General features: G+C 33.8%; 1 protein-coding gene across 2 annotated transcripts in view; it reads right to left on the bottom strand.

Annotated features, from left to right (window-relative positions):
* Positions 1-6,985: 6,985 nt before the first annotated feature.
* The window catches only part of PCDH11X (protocadherin 11 X-linked), a 145,040-nt gene continuing 127,888 nt past the window's right edge, over positions 6,986-24,137 (bottom strand). The window contains exons 3-5 of one of the 2 annotated variants that reach the window (XM_088833771.1): positions 17,277-19,763; positions 15,738-15,788; positions 6,986-13,743 (exon numbers count right to left, since the gene is read on the bottom strand). In XM_088833771.1, the coding sequence (XP_088689897.1) occupies positions 15,750-15,788; positions 17,277-19,763 (2,526 nt within the window). In that variant the 3' untranslated portion in view covers positions 6,986-13,743; positions 15,738-15,749. The remainder of the gene's footprint in view (positions 13,744-15,737; positions 15,789-17,276; positions 19,764-24,137) is intronic. The other variant, XM_088833769.1, reaches the window with a different exon arrangement.

Raw genomic sequence — 24,137 nt, 5'->3', positions numbered from 1 at the left:
ATAACAGCTGATCTTTCAACAGAAGCTCTTCAGGCCAGGAGGGAATGGCAAGACATACTTAAAGTGATGAAAGAAAGTAACCTACAGGCCAGATTACTGTACCCAGCAAGAATATCATTCAAATATGAAGGAGAAATCAAAGGCTTTACAGACAAGCAAAAGCTGAGAGAATTCAGCATCACCAAACCAGCTCTCCAACAAATACTAAAGGACCTTCTCTAGACAGGAAACACAGAAATAGTTTATTAACTCGAAAGCAAAGCTATAAAGAAAATGGCAATGGGATCATACTTATCAATAATCACCTTAAACGTAAATGGGCTGAATGCCCCAATCAAAAGACAAAGGCTGGCTGAATGGATACAAAAACAAGACCCCCATATATGTTGTCTACATGAGACCTACCTCAAAACGAGGGACACATACAGGCTGAAAGTGAAGGGCTGGAAAAAGATATTCCACGCAAATAGAGACCAAAAGAAAGCAGGAGTAGCAATACTCATATCAGATAAAATAGACTTTAAAACAAAGTCTGTGAAAAGAGACAGAGAAGGAAACTACATAATGATCAAAGGCTCAATCCAAGAAGAAGATATAACAATTATAAATATTTATGCACCCAACATAGGTTCACCATAATATGTAAGACAATTACGATCAAGTATGAAAGGGGAAATTAACAACAACACAATAATAGTGGGAGAATTTAATACCCCACTCACACCTATGGAAAGATCAACTAAAAAGAAAATTAACAAGGAAACACCAACTTTAAATGATACAATAAACCAGTTAGACCTAATAGATCTCTATAGGACATTTCATCCCAAAACAATGAATTTCACCTTTTTCTCAAGCGCACACGGACCTTTTCCAGGATAGATCACATCCTGGACCATAAATCTAGCCTTGGTGAATTCAAAAAAAATTGAAATCATTCCAAGCATCTTTTCTGACAACAATGCAGTAAGATTAGATCTCAATTACGGGAGAGAAACTACTAAAAATGCCAACATATGGAGGCTGTACAACACGCTGCTGAATAACGAACAAATCATAGAAGAAATCAAAAGAGAAATCAAAATATGCATAGAAATGAATGAACATGAAAACACAACAGCCCAAAACCTCTGGGACACTGTAAAAGCAGTGCCAAGGGGAAGATTCATAGCAATACAGGCACACCTCAAGAAACAGGAAAATAGTCAACTAAATAACTTAACCCTACATCTAAAGAAACTAGAAAAGGAAGAAATGAAGAATCCCAGGGTAAGTAGAAGGAAATAAATCGTAAAAATTAGGGCAGAAATAAATGCAAAAGAAACAAAAGAGACCATAGGAAAAATAAATAAAGCCAAAAGCTGGTTCTTTGAGAGGGTAAATAAAATTGAGAAACCACTAGCTAGACTCATCAAGAAACAAAGGGAGAAGAACCAAATCAATAAAATTAGGAATGAAAATGGAGAGATCACAATCGACGACACAGAAATACAAAGGATTATTAGAGAATACTATCAGCAATTATATGGCAATAAATTGGATAACTTGGAAGAAATGGACAAATTCTTAGAAAAGTACAACTTTCCAAAACTGAACCAGGAAGAAATAGAAAATCTAAATAGACCTATCACAAGCATGGAAATACAAGATGTAATCAGAAATCTTCCAGCAAACAAAAGCCCAGGTCCAGACGGCTTCACAGCTGAATTCTTCCAAAAATTTAGAGAAGAGCTAACACCTATCCTATTCAAACTCTTCCAGAAAATTGCTGAGGAAGGGAAACTTCCAAACTCATTCTATGAGGCCACCATCACCCTAATCCCAAAACCTGGTAAAGATCCCACAAAAAATGAAAACTACAGGCCAATATCACTGATGAACATAGATGCAAAATCCTTAACAAAATTCTAGCAATCAGAATCCAACAACAAATTAAGAAGATCATACATTATGACCAAGTGGGCTTTATCCCAGGAATGCAAGGATTCTTCAATATCCACAAATCAATCAATGTAATACATTACATTAACAAACTGAAAAATAAAAATCATATGATTATCTCAATAGATGTAGAGAAAGCCTTCGACAAAATTGATGTTGACATCCATGTATGATAAAAACCCTCCAGATGATGGGAAAAGAAGTGACATACCTCAATATAGTAAAAGCTATATAAGACAAACCCACAGCAAACATTATCCTCAACGGTGAAAAACTGAAAGCATTTCCCCTAAAGTCAGGAACAAGACAAGGGTGTCCACTCTCACCACTACTATTGAACATAGTTCTGGAAGTTTTGGCCACAGCAATCAGAGCAGAAAAAGACATAAAAGTAATACCAATTGGAAAAGAAGAAGTAAAACTTTCACTGTTCGCTGATGACATGATCCTATACATCAATAACCGTAAAGACTCTACCAGAAAACTACTAGAGCTAATGAATGAATACAGTAAAGTTGCATGATATAAAATCAACACACAGAAATCCCTTGCATTCCTATACACTAATAATGAGAAAATAGAAAGAGAAATTAAGGAAACGATAACATTCATTGTTGCAAAGAAAAGAATTAAATACTTAGGAATATATCTACCTAAGGAAACAAAAGACCTATACATAGAAAACTATAAAACACTGCTGAAAGTAATCAAAGAGGATATTGATAGATGGAGAAATATGCAGTGTTCGTGGATTGGAAGAATAAATATTGTGAAAATGAGTATACTACCCAAAGTAATTTATACATTCAATGCAATCCCTGTCCAGCTACCAACAATATTTTTCACAGAGCTAGAACAAATAATCTCACAATTTGTATGGAAATACAAAAAACCTCGAATAACCAAAGCAATCTTGAGGAAGAAGAATGGAACTGGAGGAATCAACCTGCCGGAGTTCAGGCTCTACTACAAAGCCACAGTCATCAAGACAGTATCGTAGTTGCATAAAGACAGAAATATAGATCAATGGAACCAAATAGAAAGCCCAGAGATAAATCCATGCACCTATGGACACCTTATCTTTGACAAAGTTGGCAAGAATATAAAATGGAAAAAAAAGAGTCTCTTTAACAAGTGGTGCTGGGAAAACTGGTCAACCACTTGTAAAAAAATGAAATTAGAACACTTCCTAACACCATACACAAAAATAAACTCAAAATGGATTAAAGATCTAAACATAAAACCAGAAGCTATAAAACTCTTAGAGAACATAGGCAAAACACTCTCCGACATAAATCAAAGTAGGATCCTCCATGACCCACATCCAAGAATATTGGAAATAAAACAAAAATAAACAAATGGGACCTAATTAAAATGAAAAGCTTCTCCACAGCAAAGGAAACTATAAGCAAGGTGAAAAGACAGCCTTCAGAATGGGGGAAAACAATAGCAAATGAAGCAACTGACAAAGGATTAATTCAAAAATGTACAAGCAACTCCTGCAGCTCAATTCCAGAAATGTAAATGACCCAATCAAAAAATGTGCCAAAGATCTAAACAGACATTTCTCCAAAGAAGACATACAGATGGCAAGAAACACATGAAAAAATGCTCAACATCTCTCATAATCAGAGAAATGCAAATCAAAACCACAATGAGATACCATTATTCACCAGTCACAATGGCTGCTATCCAACAGTCTACCTGCAATAAATGCTGGAGAGGGTTTGGAGAAAAGGGAACCCTCTTACGCTGTTGATGGGAATGCAGACTAGTACAGCCACTATAGAGAAGAGTGTGGAGATTTCTTAAAAAACTGGGAATAGAACTGCCATACGACCCAGCAATCGCACTCCTGGGCATACACACCGAAGACATCAGAATTGAAACACATGTACTCCAATGTTCATTGCAGCACTGTTTATAACAGCGAGGACGTGGAAGAAACCTAGATGTCCATCAGCAGATGAATGGATAAGAAAGCTTTGGTACATATACACAATGGAGTATTATTCAGCCATTAAAAAGAATACTTTTGAATCAGTTCTAATGAGGTGGATGAAACTGGAGCCTATTATACAGAGTGAAGTAAGCCAGAAAGAAAAACATCGATACAGTATACTAACGCATATATTTGGAATTTAGAAAGATGATAACGATAACCCTGTATACGAGACAGCAAAATAGACACAGGTGTATAGAAAAGTCTTTTGGACTCTGTGGGAGAGGGCGAGGGTGGGATGATTTTGGAGAATAGCATTGAAACATGTATATTATCATATGTGAAATGAATCGCCAGTCCAGTTTCAATGCATGAGACAGGATGCTCGGGGCTGGTGCACTAGGATGACCCAGAGGGATGGGATGGGGAGGGAGGTGGGAAGGGGATTCAAGATTGGGAACACATGTAAACCCAGGCCGGATTCATGTCAGTGCATGGCAAAACCAACCAATATAGTATTGTAAAGTAATTAGCCTCCATTTAAAAAAAGAAAAAAGAAAAGAATTTTTTTTTATTAGAACTAGAACAAACCAAAACGAAAATTAAAAGACACTTGCTTCTTGGAAGAGAAATTATGACCAGACAGCATATTCAAAAGCAGAGACATTATTTTGCCAACAAAGTCCATCTAATCAAGGCTGTGTTTTTTCCAGTAGTCATATATGGATGTGACAGTTGGACTATAACAAAAGCTGAGTGCCGAAGAATTGATGATTTTGAACTGTGGTGTTGAAGACTCTTGGACTGCAAGGAATTCCAACCAGTCCATCCTAAAGGAAATCAGTCCTGAATATTCATTAGAAGGACTGATGCTGAAGCTGAAGCTCCAATACCTTGGCTACCTGATGCGAAGAACTGACTCATTAGAAAAGACCCTGATGCTGGTAAAGATTGACGGCAGGAGAAGAAGGGGAGGAGAGAGGATGAGATTGTTTGATGGCATCACCGACAAAATGGACATTAGTTTGAGTAAACTCCGGGAGTTGGTGATGGACAGGGAGGCCTGATGTGCTGCAGTCCATGGGGTCACAAAGGTTTGGACACGACTGAGTGACTGAACTGAACTGAAAGGGGACTTTTTTTCTTTTCACTTGATCAAATCCGTGTTTTAGGAAAGTGTTTTGGGTACAGGGTAAAAAATAACTTGGATCAATGAAACTAGGAAGCAGGCCAAACTATTAGTAGTGGAAGCAGTAACTCCTGATGAAAACCTGAATAATTAAGTGAAAAGGGTTTAAAAATATCCAAGGTATTTTAGAGGCAAGATCAGCAGTATTTTGTTGCTATTTGGGTGTGACTCTGACAAGTGTTGATGACTTTAAGATTCTTCCTGAAATGGGTTAAGTAAATATGCTTGCTCACTTCAGATTTCAAGGAATTTGGAATGAATACCTAATACATACTTGTAAGATACTCTAGTAGTGATACACAGACACACACACACACACAAACACACACACACCCTTCTATTTATGACAATAAAACCTTTTAATTTTTTTTCTTTTTTAAAAAAAAGTGTATATTCAGGGATTTTATGCACTAAAAAAACTGAAAGTTGTTTTTTAAAACATACTTTCCTTTAAACTTGCTGCATAAGAGATGTTTTGCACTAATAAAAACCAAGAGAGAACCTTTATTATTCCACACCTCTACCCCTTAAAACCCCATCCCTCACCATAACCACTATCATTCTCTACATTTCTTTGCTCATAGTAGGAGCTTGAGAAATATTTAATTAATCTCATTTGAACTCATTGTAAACTCCATTATGTATAGCACTTTCTAAGAAAAATAGTAGTTAATTAGTAGTACCATATTAACAATATACAATATATTGTCACCTTGCTTATTTAACTTATATGCAGAGTACATCTTGAGGAACGCTGGGCTGGAAGAAGCACAAGCTGGAATCAAGATTGCTGGGAGAAATATCAATAACCTCAGATACGCAGATGACACTACCCTTATGGCAGAAAGTGAAGAGGAACTCAAAAGCCTCTTGATGAAAGTGAAAGAGGAGAGTGAAAAGGTTGGCTTGAAGCTCAACATTCAGAAAACAAAGATCATGGCATCTGGTCCCATCACTTCATGGGAAATAGATGGAAAAACAGTGGAAACAGTGTCAGACTTTATTTTTTGGGGCTCCAAAATCACTGCAGATGCTGATTGCAGCCATGAAATTAAAAGACGCTTGCTCCTTGGAAGGAAAGTTATGACCAACCTTGAGAATATATTAAAAAGCAGAGACATTACTTTGCCAACCAAGGTCCGTCTAGTCAAGGCAATGGTTTTTCCCGTGGTCATGTATGGATATGAGACTTGGACTGTGAAGAAAGCTGATCGCCGAAGAATCGATGCTTTTGAACTGTGGTGTTGGAGAAGACTCTTGAGAGTCCCTTGGACTGCAAGGAGATCCAACCAGTCCATTCTAAAGGAGATCAATCCTGGATGTTCATTGGAAAGACTGATGCTAAAGCTGAAACTGCAATACTTTGGCCACCTCATGCGACGGGTTGACTCACTGGAAAAGACTCTGATGCTGGGAATGGTTGGGGGCGGGAGGAGAAGGGGACGACCGAGAATGAGATGGCTGGATGGCATCACCGACTCTGTGGACATGGGTTTGAGTGTACTCCGGGAGTTGGTGATGGACAGGGAGGCCTGGCGTGCTGTGATTCATGGGGTCGCGGAGAGTCGGACACGACTGAGAGACTGAACTGAACTGAACTGAACTGAACCATATTAACAATGTTCAAAGAATTTGAGTACAACAAAATGAACAAAACTAAAACTTCATTTGAATATGAGTCACTTCAATCTACTTCATTGCTTTGGATCAGTTATCTCACAATATTAGTGACCAGGGATGCCAATATATAAAGTTCTGGTTAACACCGCACAGATAATGAGTTATACCATCAAACTGCAAGATATTAATGTGCTAAAAATTGTTTTAGGATCCCTGATGATGTTAATGAAATTGGCAGACCATGCTGACAACAAGCACTTCAAAAAATATCAAAAGATATGTTATTGCAGTGCAGAAACAACTTTATTTATCGATATTTCACTTATACAGATTTACACATACTTCATGCACCGAAGAATACACCAAATACAACCACTGTTAGTATTTACATGTATTCCAGTTTGAAGATGCTCTATAATAGTCACTCCAACACATTTACACATAAACCTGTTTATTCCTTTTTTTAAAACTACAGCTACAAGTAACAAAGCAAAAACAAAATTTTAAGAATGACTGTTTATGATGGCTCTTGTATTTTTAATCTTCACAATTTTAGTGTTACTTTACACAGCTTGTCTATAATGGCAGTTCTTAATACTAACTCCATTCAAAAGCAGAAATGATAATTATACACATTACCCAGTCTAAAAACTGAACCTATTCTCACAATATTTGCAAAATTTATGTCAATTAATAGTTTATAAAAGTATATGTGTGTATACACATTCATAAATAATTATGGATGCATGTATATGATTATGGAAATCCATATTTTAGCCTTTACTGGAAATATAAACCCATAAAGTGGCAGATTTATGAAACTGAAAATCTGACATTGTATAGAGCACTAAGATTTATTTAGGCCTTTTTGTTTGTTTCAGAGATACTAAAAGTAAATAAGGTATTAATTCAAATAAAGAGGATTATTTTAATGAATTGTTTTAGTTATGCCAACTGAGTAAAAGTTGACCATTACTGAAGGCAAATTTACCTTAGCTTATTTTGTGTGCAAAAGAAATAGAATCTGTACAGGTACATAGAGGAAAAAAATTAATTTTTCATGTATAATTTAATGTTACTGGATCTGTGATGCTTCAGAAAACAAGGAAACTTTATGAAGAGATGCACCGCAGTTACATTAGAGGCAAAGCAATTTGGAAGTAAAAATACACATAAGCATGTATTCAAAATGCACTGGATATGACAGGAGTTTTATTAAATAAAAGGTGCTGTGTAGGATGATATAAGGGATAAAGGATAATTAAAGTTTGGAAGTGAGGCATGAATTCAAAAGAAGAGAGAATAACATTGTCAATGTAGATGCATGGTCTTTAAACAAGTTGTCTTTATGCTAATATTACTTTTTTTCTACTAAAAATTTGACAAACACATAAACGCAAACATGTGTGTACTTATTATACATACCCTAATCCATTTTAGTCCCACTATATTAGAACTACATAAACATCAAATTAAAATGAACTTTCCTCTAGACTCACAATTAGGTCTCTCAATTTTAAGAGTTTGATATGGCTGTCTTTCAAGTTCCACACCTAAAAAGTCTTCATTGTATGTACCTCATCATTTCTACAATTTCTAAATAAATGTGTGTATAGTCTTGCAACCAACTAAAATTTATGTATGTGAAACAGAATTGTAGCACCATGTAGAATTTTGTTGTTAAATGTTATCAATTGCTCTAGATTCAGATAATGATAACTTCAAATAGCATGTCACTTTTTGTCCTATTTAAAATGAAAAAAACAATATTATTTCGTAGCACTAGATAAAGTCTGGATCTTTATAGAGTCAAACAGCTTTATCAGATAAACAAAATATACCCGTGTTCAATGAAAAACTGCATTTTGGCTACAGATATTTTGGCAACACATAGATAAAGCTATGATACCTATCTGGAAGAGAATTCAGCACCTTCACTTGAATAACTATGTGAAAAAAAGGTAATTATTCAATCTGAACATCATAAATAATGTATATAATTGTCTACAAGAAAGGAAGCCGATACATAGTTCTGAATGAGTGATCAAATAAAATTAATAATAAGATATAATTTCTCATTTAGGAGTTCATAAATCAGTTTTCCAGAGTCCATGCAATTACATTTTTGTGTGTTTTTTCTCAGCCTGAATATGAGACTAGGTCTGAGTTTACATATCAAAAGAGCTGATCAAATTTGTTCCTGTGTGTGTGTGTGTGAGGTTGTGTTAAATTACTTCGAGGCTGTGATACTGAACAACAATTTGAGCTGTATACTTGTATTACTAGAAACACTTTTGTTTAAGATGATAGCATTTATGAGCAATTCTGTTTAGTTTTAAAGTATTATTGTAATAGAGACCGGCATTGATTTTGAAACTGTGGTTAGAACTGATATGTAATAAGACATGTAAATACATTTTAATGCTTATTTTTTGATTTCTGAAAATGTTTTTCACCAGTATTGTATATTCATTTACTTCTAACAACAACCGAATAGAGTAAAAGTGGTATTATTCAAATTTTCTCTAAGTGTTTAATGAAACCACTATTTTGCTATTCAATGTGTTTTATCAAGTATTAAGACAAAAAAATGAAAATGCTTTGAAAGTATATTTCAAAGAGAACAACATTTTATGAAATAAATCAATGAATAATTAATAAATATATGGCTCTAGGACAAGGGAGAAAAGTGAAATATTTCTAGAATATCCATTGAAATACTTCATTTTCATTATTATGTCAATTTGACTATCTGAAACCTAATAGAATGACTTTTTACTTCACAAAAACACTCCTAATTGGATAGCACAGTGTATGTGTAGATAATTAAATACAATTAATCACTTATAAAGGGACAGTTAATTTTAATTGAGAATATCTAGAATATGAAAAAGGCAAGAGTTGCTTATGAGACATTTTGGAATAATTAGGTAACTTGGTTGTTCATTCTAAGGGAACTTATGGCAGGTAATTAGATGGCATTCTTTTTATCAAAAAAGCTTTTTCATCGACTGGATATTCTCACTGAGGGGAGACTAGTCTCACAGTGGAGATATATAGCATGTCTCTTTATTATATCTTCAACTAGTCAGACTCTACTATTTAATAAATATGTCTAATCGTTTATCGATAAAAATAAACAATATGCATAATAATTGAGTCAATTACCACTATGTATAAAAAATCCTGCATGTATAGTTTATCATAAAAAAGAACAGAATACTTCTTTAATTTTAAAGTGCACCACTTTTAAAGGTTAAAAAGAATTACCAAGTGAATTATAAAGAAAAATGTACTGGAATAGCTTGAAGTAAAAACAAGTAGTTTAAAATTTTTTCATTCAAAATCTATCTAAGATTTACTAAATTTTTCTACAACAAATGTGTATTGCATGTCCAATAAAAACAAAGGCATATGACTATGCTACAATTTTAAAAAGTCTGCTCTTAATTCAAATACCACATAAGGCCACAGGTGTTATAATATGAACATCCATAATCCATGAGAAAAACACATTGCACAGTAGTTATTTTGAAAAATAATTATATACAACACATACAGCTTCATAATATCATAAAATCTTTGATTATGCTAGAAATCTAAATATTTAAAATAGACAAAACTAAGCAGAATCTAAGAAAAATGTCTATTACACAAAAGCACCTACAGGAAGCATTTACAGAGTGTTGCCCAAGTTCATATAAGATTACTTAAGATCTGCTTGTCCTATAGCACTTCGGTTGAGATGAGGTTTCATATCACACCTAGCTAGAGGCACAATTACAAAATCTAATTAATTGTGACTAATGCAGGTGACAAAATTGTAAAATGAGGCAGTATTATTTGCTGTTAAAATTAGATTAGTAAATATTGTACAAAATAATGTTTGATTGAATCTAATTTCAACTTAAAAAATTATTCTAAACTGTAAATTTTCTCATTGATAGTGTCAACAGGATGCTTAGCAGAGAAAATAAAATTATACATAAAAGATTAGCTAATGGATAGAATGAAAATTGTTTTATAAGTTTTTCAATTTAAGTCATTGAAAATAAAAGTAACAAGAAATGTAATAGCAAAACTATTCTACTTGTAAAAATAAAATTTTATATTTAATGCAAAATAAGGAAATGCATTTAGCAATTTTATTTTTCAATTTATGAACTGTGGATTTTAATCAAAAGAAAGTAATAGTCCTTTGAGTACTTCCAGGCATGAAATCATACAGCATATTCTAGTTAATCAATTAGATAGTCCCTAACATTTTATTTGATGACTAGTCTTAAGATTTGCTGTTCTTCTGTTTTCTCTATTCACTGGCTAGAATATGAACCAGAGAGACCATCAAGGACACCTCATTGAAAATATTCTAGGAGTCCCTTAATGGCAACACAAGAGATGGGAAAATATCTGAGACCTTGTAAGCCAAACACGTAATAACACCAATGATTATATTAAAAGTGTCATCAAAGCTACTGACAAAGAAGGAATCAACTAGAAAAATACATATTTTTGTTCTCTCTGGCTCTTGTGAAAAATGACATTCAATGTTGTCCATACTGTTCTCAAAGGTTAATATCATTACTTCAAGCATAAGCAAAGGACAGATCAAGGTAGTTAATAATCAAAAGAAGAATCCATTTTCATCAATGGCCGAATTTTAAATACTGTTAAATCTCAAACACCGTTAGTTTATATGGGTAAATATTTAGCTTCAAAGAGCAGAAAGAAATCAGTTCAGAAGTTCCTTTCTCACAGAAATAGTATTCTGTGAGATGGAATCACTAGCAACTTTAAAAATAGTTTCTATTTTCATCTTTTACAAAGATGACACTCAAACAAATATTGAGGAATTTTTTTAAGGGATTCTGAATAACTCTTTCAAGACATTTTCATCTTCATGTATACAAAGGAGTAATTAGGAGTTTTCCTTATTACAGTCCTAAAGGAAAGGATCACAGAAGTAGAAGAAAAATGAAGTGTTCTCTAGTTCACAGAATGTGTCATAAAACAAACATTTAAAATGCTTTTATATAATAATTATATGTACAAATGGGTCATGAAGCCCCAGTAGTTGATCATGGGACATGTGAAGTATTAATTCATTTTCTTGGGCTTCATCACTTTATTCACAATTAAACTGAACCTATGGATTTTGGAAACTCCTACTCTTAGTACACCATCTTGGTACCTGCAGGGCATTGATTCTAAGGGTATAATAAGTTGACTCAATTTTGACATTCCTTGTAATGATTTGAATTAAACTGAAATATTTAATTTAAGAAGTGGGAGAGGAATTATAAGGTTATTCTATATGAATAACTTTCACAAAGGTAAAATTTAATTTTAGGTATTTTTCTACAAGAGTTGTTTATAAGTATTGCAATACAATATTGTAATTTATGTGACATTTCTCATTACCAGTAAGAGCTACAATCACAATCTTTACTATTAACTAAAGTTATATTTAAAACACCAGATAGCAAGTATGTTCAAGGAATTTGATATTAATGGAGGTACTAGAGATTCTGTACTGAGTAAATGGAAATGCTAAATTTTAACGGAAATCTTTAAAAAATACTACCTATATGTTAGATATACAAGAATTACACTAATTTTAAATGCTAAATAAAGCATAAACCACTTGTAAATACTTTTACACCAAAGAACACTTCAAATAATATGCTAATTTAATGTACTTACATAATAGACCAAATTCTATTCTCACTTTGCAAGGTAAGATGATACACAGTGACGCATTTGAATGAGAACACTGGAAACATCTGTTATGTAATAACTTTAAGGGTCCTTTATACTCCCTTTTTGTCACACAAAATCATGTGTTTCTTTAACTTTTATTGTACTGTTAGTAAATCATAAGCAACTTAAAAAACACAATATAAAATTGAGACACACCATTTCTTCCTCAATAAATATGTATACCCAGTTTGAAGCATTCAGTCATTTGTATAGGAAATTGATTGATCAACATGTTGTGGAGAAGAAGTTAAAGGGCAAATTACTCAAAGCAATGGAATGCATTCAGAAAATTAATTCCAGAGAAATAATGTAGATGTATTTACCTGTGAGTCTAGTGTTGTATATTTTCCTTTTTACTTTCAAAATTAAGATAAAATCTTTCAAAATATCCTATTTAAATCCTTATCTCTACTCTCATAAGACTGGAATTATGTTTCTTTATATAAGAAATATCAACATGTTTTTTCCAAAGCGTCAAGGAGTATAAAGAACTGACATTCTTCTTTTGAGAGGTAAAAATAGAAAAACAAACAAACAAACAAACTTATTTTTCAGTATTTATAGAAAAAAGAAATATAATTACAGCAAAAATAAATTTTTAATGATTAAAGTAGTGAAACAACATGATTATAGTCAACATTAAACCTATTAAAATTTGTTTATCTAATCTAACTTTCAAGCAGAGTGATGGATATTTATAGTTATTTTCTCAACAACACCGTATTAATGAAAATTTTTCAAAAAATCAACTAGAGTGTTTTTGGTTGTTGCTGTTTGGAGTATTAAAGAAAATCTCTTGCCCTGGATACCTTTCAGAGGGTAGCTTGGATAATTCAGCTTCACTTCCAAATTCCTGGAGATGATGTTTAAAATCTTCAGCAATCGAACAAGGCAAGTAATTCCATGTTTCATGATTGATATGTTAATCATCAGTTTGTACAAGACACATTATATTACATCACAATTGTTGACATTCAGAGCAAACAAATGGAGAAACAGCATGATACAGCTTTTTATTTTTTTTATCACACTGCACTATTTCTTCCACAAATTTAAAATTGTGATTGCAAATTATAGCCAGAGTAACATGAGGTTCAGTGGGACATAATTTTTAATGTGGTTTTTGTTTTGCTTGCCTTTATAATAGGAAATCCAGACTACAAGATTAATGATCTCAGCCAAATTTTAAAATGACAAATCATTTAGATTTTTGGAAGGGGAATGGAATTATGTTGTTCCTAGAAAGTTATATCTCACTGTAGATTTCAATAGTTGATGTCCTGGAATCAGTCTAGGACAAGAAAAATAACATGTTATCAAAATCAGGTGGCTGTGTTCTAGGAGTCTTAGTTGCCAAGCATGCTATGTGGCTAAAATTCATATTGCTAAAATACAGATACACAAGATCAAGGTTATGGAATTTAACAGTGCTGAATAGCAATCCTGTTCCAAGCTAATTCAGACTCCTCTTACATTTCAAATCCATGTATAATACCTACATTAATTTAACCATGAATTTTTTTTTTTTTTTTGAAATGAAGTATCTCAAATATATGGCTAAGACAGTGACTTGTACACAGAAGGCCATTTCAAGTTAATAAATTCATTTTTCCCTATTTTCCAAATATATTTTCTTTACAATATTTTAATGGGAGAACTGTGTTAAGCAAGGCTTCATTTTTGCATTGTATCTCTTTTATACAACAAGTATCAAAATTGATTCTAAAATGATTATTCTTACTGTTTTCCCAGAGTCACACCAACCAAACCCTATCTGCTTACTCTGAAAGACGGAAATAAAAAGCAAACTGTAAGATCATCTTTCAAACTTCTTGTTTTTAATTTCTACTACAATATATACAGAAATACCATCCAGAATACTTGTAAAAATTTATATCAAAGAGGAGTATCTTTGCTGGGTTAATACCATTAAACCCAGGTATATATGGTTTCGTGAAATACACTTCTATCTAATGAATGTTCCATATTTTTCAGGACACAAAAGTCAGAAAAAAAAATAAAACTATGGAAAATACTTGATTCTCTTTTTAAAAAATGAAATTTTTTATAGATCAACTTATATCTTTCTGCCTCCTAGAACCAATTAATTTCTTCACTCTCATATTTCTATTCAGATGAGCAGTGAACTAAATGTAAATATCACCCTAAAGCCTCCTTTGAAAAGTGTATTTTTCACTTTGTTTAAAGTCAATTGAATTTAATTTTTCCTTCTGATAACAGCAAAATTTTATTCCACTGTCAGAATTTCCTTAAGGAGCAATGAATTTTTATTTTATTGGTTGACAGTTTCCCCCATTTTGTATGATGTTTTTTTTGAAAAGAAGACACCTACTGTATTTGAATTTTTATAAATACATGAGTTCTTTTTCAGTGCTCAGTGAACCTTCAGCATTCTGCAACATCAGTGAAGATAAGATGACTCTCTTGGCATTAATCAGAAAACAAAGTGTATATCGAAAGGGTGAAGAACATTGCAAATGTTGCAAAAAATACAAGGATTCAAATTATTTTTAGTATCACATTAGTCTGCCTAAGTTCACCAATTTATGTCCAGAAGATATTTAGTAATTAATCTGAAACATCTGTCAACCAATGACATAAAATATATAATTTACCTATTTCTTAAGATCTGAAAAAGTAGAATTTCATCTGCGAACACATTGATTCTAAGATAGTACTTTTAGCTAATAAAAACCATATGATAACCAAGATTTTATTCTCATTAGCATCTACTATCCTTATTTTGCCTGTCCTGTGAAATTATTATCCTATGTTTAGGAAAAGATTTCTTTGCTAAATAAAATAAAATGTCTGAATAAAAGTTATTAATTTTATTGACTTTCTCAGGATTAGAAAATAATTTAAAAGAAACAGAATATGTTTGGAACACATTTCCAATTTTTTGCTTCATCTATGGTTTGCTTACTGTATGTTCATGTCTTCATGTAAAATAAGTCTAGCTCTTAAATATGCTTTTGAAAACAGTTGAAACAAGAATTTTCTCTTTTAACAAACTTCACAAGCCGATCTATTAAAAATGATGCTCTGTGAAAGTAATTCACAAACCCTACTGATTGTAGATTTTTAAGTGAATCACAAATTTACCCCTGGGAAAAGTGCTTTTAGGCTACGCAACACACATAAAGTGCTAGTCATAAAAAATACTTTTCTTGTTGAGAAATGTTTCCAAAAACAGAATGATAGCAATGAGAATTAGGAAATGAGATCACACTTTTTAATGGTTAAATATAAATAAAAACTCACCATAATGAGATGTTAGGCATCTGTTATGTTTGCCACCCATTTAAGATCCACCTTGGTAGAAAACATTGGGCTCATGTGAACTGTAGAAATAACCACTGCCCTTTAAACTCATTCAAAGCATATAAAAAATTCCACAGAGAGTAGGGTTCTATTTTACCATTTACAATAGCATAATTATGAAATTATTGTAACAAAAATGAATGCACAACTGAATTAGCTTTTTAATTTTGCTCAGTGATTGAGGAAGGCTAACATTGTATTATTTAACTATGCATATCCTTGAGTGACCTCGATTCTTAAGACATTTCTTAATCATAAATAACTTTCATTGCTATTTGGAATCCTGATAGACTTCTTTAATATCTCTAACTTTGGTGAGAAGAAACTTATTCTGACTTTCACATTACTACATTTTATTAAGCCTAACTAGGTTTTTAGACGATTTTATTCATTGAAATTGAGATGAAGACCTTCTTAAGAGTAACACAAACAAAGTCAACATATGGCATGATTTTGAGAGAAAAAAAAATGTAGATAAATTCCATCTTATAACTTTATTAAAGAAATACTTAAATTATTTAAAATTATTAAATTAAAAATTATTTAATTGAGTTGTGGATTTCTAGATACGTTTTTATTCATTTCTCCATGAAATACAGGTAAAAAGACTGTATAAGTTCTTGTTTTCATAATTTATTGGGTTTTAAATTATTGTATGCAGATGCCTTGGGTTTTAAAATGCTCATATATTCCTTCAGGCCCATTAGAGAAAGCAATCATATTTCATTTTCCGAAAGTCATTATCTGTTAAGAATATCTCTTGAAGGGCTCAATACCTTGAATGAATATGCAAATACTCGAATATCTAAAGTAGAGATCTCATATATATTTCATTCTCTTGCCTGAACATGAGAGTAACATGACTTCATTTTCCTAATTTCATTCTTTCTACATTGTGTCAATACAGATGTATAAACCAGAATAATGGTGAGTTCCTAATCTGAAAATTATACTCTGTTTTCATTGTGGGGGCTTGGGAGCATGGTGAATGGGGAGGATATCTTGATGCTATTAGACTATCTTGGGTAGACAGATTTTACCAACTGAAGTTGGAAGTCTCAGTAGCATTAAAACCTGCTTATTAGATTACAAAAGGTATTACTGTGATATATGCAGCCCGGGCTGTTCTGGTCCTCAAGCAAACAACTGTACTGAGGACAGTGTCATGACCTCTGACATGACATGACCTCAAAAAATTTTGGAGTTTTTCCAGTATATTCTCTAGCAGGAAGTGTCATAGTGCCATGTACAGAAAATACTGCCCCTATTATAATCATCATTCCTCACCGAATTTTCCTATAATTAGGAGTCATTTTCCATCAAACTTAAATGAATCCATACACCTATTTGGATATTTCTGCAAAATATGATCGTTTTGATCCCCTGTTGAGTCAGTAGATTCTGTAAAGTCCTACTTCAACTGAAAATAATTTTGAAAAATAAAGTTAGAAAGGTTAGTTAGAAACTTGGATTACCTACCAGTCTGGTGTGTACAGACACAGGGATCTTGAAAGTTGTCACTGGATAGCTGCACTCAGAAACGCTGTAGGGATCAGAACTGCTGGAGGAACACTTGGAGATGGAATCACAGCCCACAAAGGTGTTATCAAGAGGCAGTTCCTGGATGATGTGGTGCTTTGAATTTAGGGGAGTTTCCGGCTGGATCTGAAAAGCAGGCTGTGGAGAGGCAGATTTGTAGTGCTGGGCCAAATCAGGGCTGTCAGGCTTGAAAGTAGTAGGTGTAGTGCCCCAGTTGTACTTGCCCATGGTTTGCTCTTCCAATTCAATGGGAAGGTCTAGTGTGACAGTGTTTCTATCATTGTCAGCATCGTCTGCCTTAGCTTCTTCAATAGTGACAAAGTTAAGCAGTAAGTTCTTAGGGGTATGCTTCTTCTTCTTTTTCTTCAACATCATCATCTGCCTGTTTTCAGGGTTTGGAGTAACCCATTCGGAATTCTGCTTGTTTTTCTGAACAGCCTTAAGGTGTGGTGATTGACGGCATCTTACTACAGCAGTGATGAAAATAACAAGAATAACAGTTATGGTGCCAGCAACAATGGCAACCACGATTTTGACATAGTCACTTGATGGTGAGGATGTATCAGTTGTCTCAACATTTTGGGTCACTGGTATTTCAATGTTTTTGCGCACCAATTCATAAATTAGTGTAGCATTGGTCATCGACTCATTCACAAATAGATTAACATTTATGACACTGAAGAGAGAATCAGGTTGCCCTAAATCCTTGGCTTTGACTATCAGTTTGTGTAAACCAAGATCTGCAAGGATGCATTTCTCCTTCAGTGTAATGTTGCCTGTTGTTTGGTCAATCATAAACAGACTTTTTGTGTTTCCTCCTACAATGCTGTAATGAAGCTCTGCATTCATGCCACTGTCATTGTCAATAGCAACTACCGTGAAGACCACTGTGCCAGGATTAGTGGATGGTGGAACCAATTCAAAGGAGTAGTTGGAAGGAGGGACAACAAAAACTGGTTTGTTGTCATTGACATCAACCACATTTATAGTGACTTTGGCAGTTGAAGAATGTGATACCCTACCACCATCCTCAGCCTTTACATAGAAAGTATAGGATTCTTGTTTTTCTCTATCAAATGAAATATTCGGTCGGATGACACCAGTCTGTGGATCAATTGTGAAATCATTATTGGCATCTAAAATGGAGAGAGTTACTGCAGAATTTTCTCCATAATCAGGATCAGTTACAGTGATTAGTCCTACTGTGCCATGTCTTGGAAGGTTTTCTGGGACATAGAAGTTGTACTCATTGTGAGTGAAAATTGGACTGTTGTCATTCTGATCAAGAACAGTCACTAAGACTGTAACATTGGTTATTAAAGATGGCATCCCATTATCTTTTGCCAGAACTGTGAATGAATATTTTTCCTCTTTTTCTCTATCCAGTTTCTTCACTGCAGTCAGAATGCCTGTGCGATGATCCAGGTTGAATTCAGATGGAGCATCAACGCCTAGCAGGTAATGTATCTCAGCATTATGCCCAGTATCTGCATCTGTTGCACTTATTTTTGTCAACTGGGTACCAGGAGAGTTATTCTCAGGAACAGAAAGACTTATTAAAGGCTGAGTAAAAACCGGAGCATTGTCGTTTTCATCTTTTAATTTGATGAGGAGCATGGATGATTGATTCAAAGGAGGTTTGCCAGCATCTGCAGCCAGTAATTTAATCGCATATTCTCTTGTGGACTCATAGTCAAGATATGCAGCAGTCTCTAGGAGGAACTGATTACTGAACACTGGCCTTAATCTGAAAGGGACTTCATGATCTGTAAAGCATGTCACCCTACCATTATGGTCAGCATCCTTATCTGTCACAGTTATGAGAGCAATTTTGGTGTTGAGAGGAGCATTTTCTGAAAGAACCACAGTGCCATTGATTGGATTGATGATGTATCTTATGTCAATCAATGGGACATTATCATTGACATCAGTAACATTTACTAGCACCATTGCTCTTGCTGGCATCAATCCACCATCACTTGCCAAAACCAGTAATTTGTGGTTTGAAGATTCCTCCCTATCCAGTGGTTCTTTTACTGTGATAAGTCCAGTGGTAGAGTTGAGGTAAAATAGCCTCTTGGCCATGCTGGAGACAAGATTGCTGAAATAGAAATGAATCCTAGCATTTTCACCTATATCAGCATCTGTGGCATGGAGCTGTGTTACTGAAGAACCTACAGGAGCATTTTCTGGTATACTGACTTCAATCTCACCTTCCTTAAAAACTGGATGGTTGTCATTTGTATCAGCAACACTGACTTGCAAAATAGCAGTACTGGATCTTTGAGGAAAGCCACCATCTTCAACTTTTACTTTCATTACATATGTATCTTTCTCTTCCCTATCTAACTCCTTTTGAACTATTAGTTGCGGCATCTTCTCTCCTTCTGGCGTTTCAATGATATCAAGCCCAAAAATATTTTGACCCTGAAAAACAAAGAATGAAACATTTTACCTTATGTTATTATTTAATGAGACCGGTTTTCAATTTCTTGAAGCCACATGACATAGGATCAACTCAGAAATAAATGCCAGAGACTAAGTCCCAAATTTGTCTATAATAGTGTCAACACAAACAAAGTGTTTAACATCTACAAACATTTGTGAAATTTGAATTGTTCTGGAAGATGTTCTGAGGACTTTTCAGGTCATAGCATTTTACAGTGATAAATATAACTAATTTTTGTGAATTTTTAAAGATTTCTAAAAGAAGAATAATGTAGAATTTTAAAAAGAATTATCACCATTTCACATGGAAAATGAAATTATAAGTGAATTAACCACAGTTACTCCAAATGAATTAAAATATCTTACTGAAGGTTTCAGCTGTTTAGGGTACTTTTCACTACCAAAAGTAACAATTAAGTATAAAATACACAACCAACACAAAAGTGCATATGTCACATATAACAAATACACCTAAAACCTTTGGCAAAGGGAGAAAATATGCAAACACTTATAAGAATAAAACCTTGTGTAAAAAACACAAACTTTCCTTCCCCCCCCTACAGAAAAAGGTGTTAAAAATTTTTCAGAAGTTGCTGTTGATCCAGTGGTTATGACATAGCACTTTTACTGCTAGGGACCAGGTTCAATCCATGGTCAGGGAACTAAGATTCTGCAAATATGGGGTGGCAAAAAAAAGAAAAGCATCTTAGAGATTAACAGCACAATGTTATCTGAGTTCTTTTTTTTTTTTTTTTAATTAGTAGACACAAAAGACTGAACATAACTTTCCAAAATGTCAAACTTGAAACTATAACTTGGAATAGTACCTATATTTTATTCATGACAAAAAAGTCAGATAATAGAAATGTTTAAAATCAGTCTGGCTTCCCTCAAAACCCTCAAGGAGGTGATTCAAGTAATATAAAATTGCAAAATACTTAAAGTGCTTGGGCTCTCTTAATTGTTATTGTTTATCAGCACACAGAGGGTCAGTTCAGTTTAGTTCAGTTCAGTCACTCAGTCGTGTCCGACTATTTGTGACCGCATGAATCACAGCACGCCAGGCTTCCCTGTCCATCACCAACTCCCAGAGTTAAGATTAACATTTCTCTGCAGACAATAATGCAACGGTGATAAGACAGACACTCAAACTTGAGGGAATTATAGGTATGCTGAGGTAACTCATAATCAGAAATATTTTGATGAAAATATTCTTAACTTGTTTGCTGTTAAGATTTTCCTTCTGTTCTCATTACTAATGCCTCCAACTAGAGAAATAGGGACATTTTTGTGAAACACATGCTCATAGACATTATGGAATATACTTGAATCTCTAGTTTTTTTCATTTTCTGTTTGTTTGTTTTGCTTAGCAAGGTCATCCTTTAGAATTTTTGGATTTTGTGCTTAATTTGCACTTTTTCATAAGTAACATAATAAAACACAGATACTGTTTAAGTGTGATGAATTACACTTATTTAAGATATGCTTTTTTCCAGAAGGTCCCATTTCGTTAGAAGTGACTTGCAGAATGTCACAAAAGCTAATCAGTGACAGTCTGGAATAGAATTTAGGTCTCTCTGGCAGGTATGCTTTTCATTGTATCATACAATATTATATATCTTATCATAGGAAAAGGGTTTACATTAATAATGAAAAGTTAGATGTGCAATGATCAAAGGCCTGAAATGTTCCAGAGTGTTGTCACCAAGTTTGGTTTTAGATTTGAATAGTAAATATCAAATAAGAGTGTATTAAATAGCAAAAATGGTGACTCTTTTTGAACAAATATGTTAATTTATTGAAAAAATTTATTTAAAAATCTTATGTTTTATAAGACAATGTTACATATTTTAGATAATTTACCAACTTGAATATTAGCTATATCTTCCACATGAAGTTTTTATACTGCAACTTAAGTTGACCGAAATTTTACTGTAATACTCTTCTGTATCACAATATAGATCAGTCTTGAATCTAAACATTCTTTTTGAAGAAATACTACAAAAACAGTTTTGTAGTCATCTTGATTTTAACAGCATGTCCCTGTTACCTTGGACCAAAAATATATTAAAATTATAAGGTTCCATAAACATTATGAGTGCTCTAATTTATTAAACTTATGTTTAGCTTATTTAAAGGAAATTAATACTTGCAGCCATGAAATTAAAAGACGCTTGCTCCTTGGAAGGAAAGTTATGACCAACCTTGATAGTATATTAAAAAGCAGAGACATTACTTTGCCAACCAAGGTCCGTCTAGTCAAGGCAATGGTTTTTCCTGTTGTCATGTATGGATGTGAGAGTTGGACTGTGAAGAAGGCTGATCGCCGAAGAATCAATGCTTTTGAACTGTGGTGTTGGAGAAGACTCTTGAGAGTCCCTTATACTGCAAGGAGATCCAACCAGTCCATTCTAAAGGAGATCAATCCTGGATGTTCATTGGAGGGACTGATGCTAAAGCCGAAACTGCAATACTTTGGCCACGTCATGCGACTAGTTGACTCACCGGAGAAGACTCTGATGCTGGGAAAGGTTGGGGGCGGGAGAAGAAGGGGACGACGGAGAATGAGATGGCTGGATGGCGTCACCGATTCTGTGGACATGAGTTTGAGTGTACTCCGGGAGTTGGTGATGGACAGGGAGGCCTGGCGTGCTGTGATTCATGGGGTCGCGGAGAGTCGGACACGACTGAGCGACTGAACTGAACTGAACTGAATACTTCCCCTGTTTATTTTAAAGGTGTAGGCTTTTAATAGATTAATGGAGTAGAGTTGTAAACTTTTGCTTAGCAAACACACCTTCAAAGGTCACGCTGTTTTTCAAAATATAAATTAATGACTTTTGGTTAAATGTAAGGAAATAGTCTCAAAACCAAAAACCGTAGTCACATTTTGCTCTAGTTATACTTGTTTGAATCAACATTTATTTTATGTGACTAAGCTTGTATCTTTTTTTCTTTCAAAGTTTGAAGAGTTTTCACTTGGAACAAACAACAGCATTTTATTTTCCATAGTTATTGATGAAATTTTCTTAGCTTTTCATCTAGAAAAGGCTTACTTGAAAGCTGGTTCTCAAATCTAAAAATTTACAATAACTGAAAAATCCATGGTCATTTAATGGAAAGTGATGATAACAAGTGCACATCTACTATTATTTTTGTACACTTGCTAATCTCTGTATATTTTTGTACTATATATATAATTTGCACATTTGATAATCATTACTATATATATGTATTCTATCCTTGTGTTAAATATGAAAATTGAGACTTTCCCCAAATGGCAATCCACTCTAGTATTCTTGGAAAATCCCGTAGACAGAGGAGCCTGGTGGGCTACAGTCCATGGGGTCGCACAGAGTCAGAAATGATTGAGCAACTGAGCACAGAGTTAAACAGATAGTAAACAACTACGTCAGGGATCAACTTTAGATATTTTTTACTTCGCAGCCCAGACTTTTAACTACAATGATAAGTAGAAGTTTATTTTTGTCCATATTTTCTCAAAAATTTTATTTTAAACTGGAGTAACAATTTGTTTGTTTCAGGTGTACAGCCGAGTAATTCTGTCATACATGTACATATATCTATTCTTTTTCAAAATATATTCTCATTTAGGTTATTTCAGAATATTGGTGAGTATGTCTACATTTTTGAAATAACATCTAAATGTATTAATAATGACTGTGTACATGCATATTTTTATTTCATTTAGACATGTTTCAATTATCCATTTCTCAGCTTTATTAACTGTATTAAGGCTGTAGAATTGCATGCCTTGAAGAAACAATAACTGATCAGTTAAACGAAATATTATTTCTTCCTTGAAAATGAAAGTGAAGTCGCTTAGTCATGTCCAACTCTTTGCGACCACGTGGACTGTAGCCTACCAGCCTCCTCCCTCCATGGGATTCTCCAGGCAAGAATACTGGAGTGGGTTACCATTTCCTTCTCCAGGGAATATTCCCTACCCAGGGACCAAACCCAAATCTCCTGCATAGCAGGTAGATGCTTTAACCTCTGAGCCACCAGGGAAGCCCCTTGTAGGAGAAATATTACATCTATGAATCACCTGTCATTAACAATTCAGTTACAGCCTGATAAATGAGGACATACACTTTACTGACCTAATTTAAAACCTAGTTTTACCCTTTGATAATTGCATTTTTGTTGTACATTATATAATCAGTTTAAGAAAATTAAAATTATAGTTGGCTTATTATTTTTGCCATCAAAGATTGTTGTATTTTATTTCATTTGTATTTGAAATTTGACAAGTTTGATCTAGCGACATGTAGTCATTTTTATTTTTAATGAATTTGCTTGGACTATCCAAGTTAAAATAAGAGCCTTCA

The sequence above is a fragment of the Moschus berezovskii genome, chromosome X (genome assembly GCF_049115385.1).
Source record: "Moschus berezovskii isolate FMDL1 chromosome X, NW_MosBer_1.0, whole genome shotgun sequence".
NCBI lineage: Eukaryota > Metazoa > Chordata > Mammalia > Artiodactyla > Moschidae > Moschus > Moschus berezovskii.
This window is presented reverse-complemented; position numbering and strand designations above follow the sequence as displayed.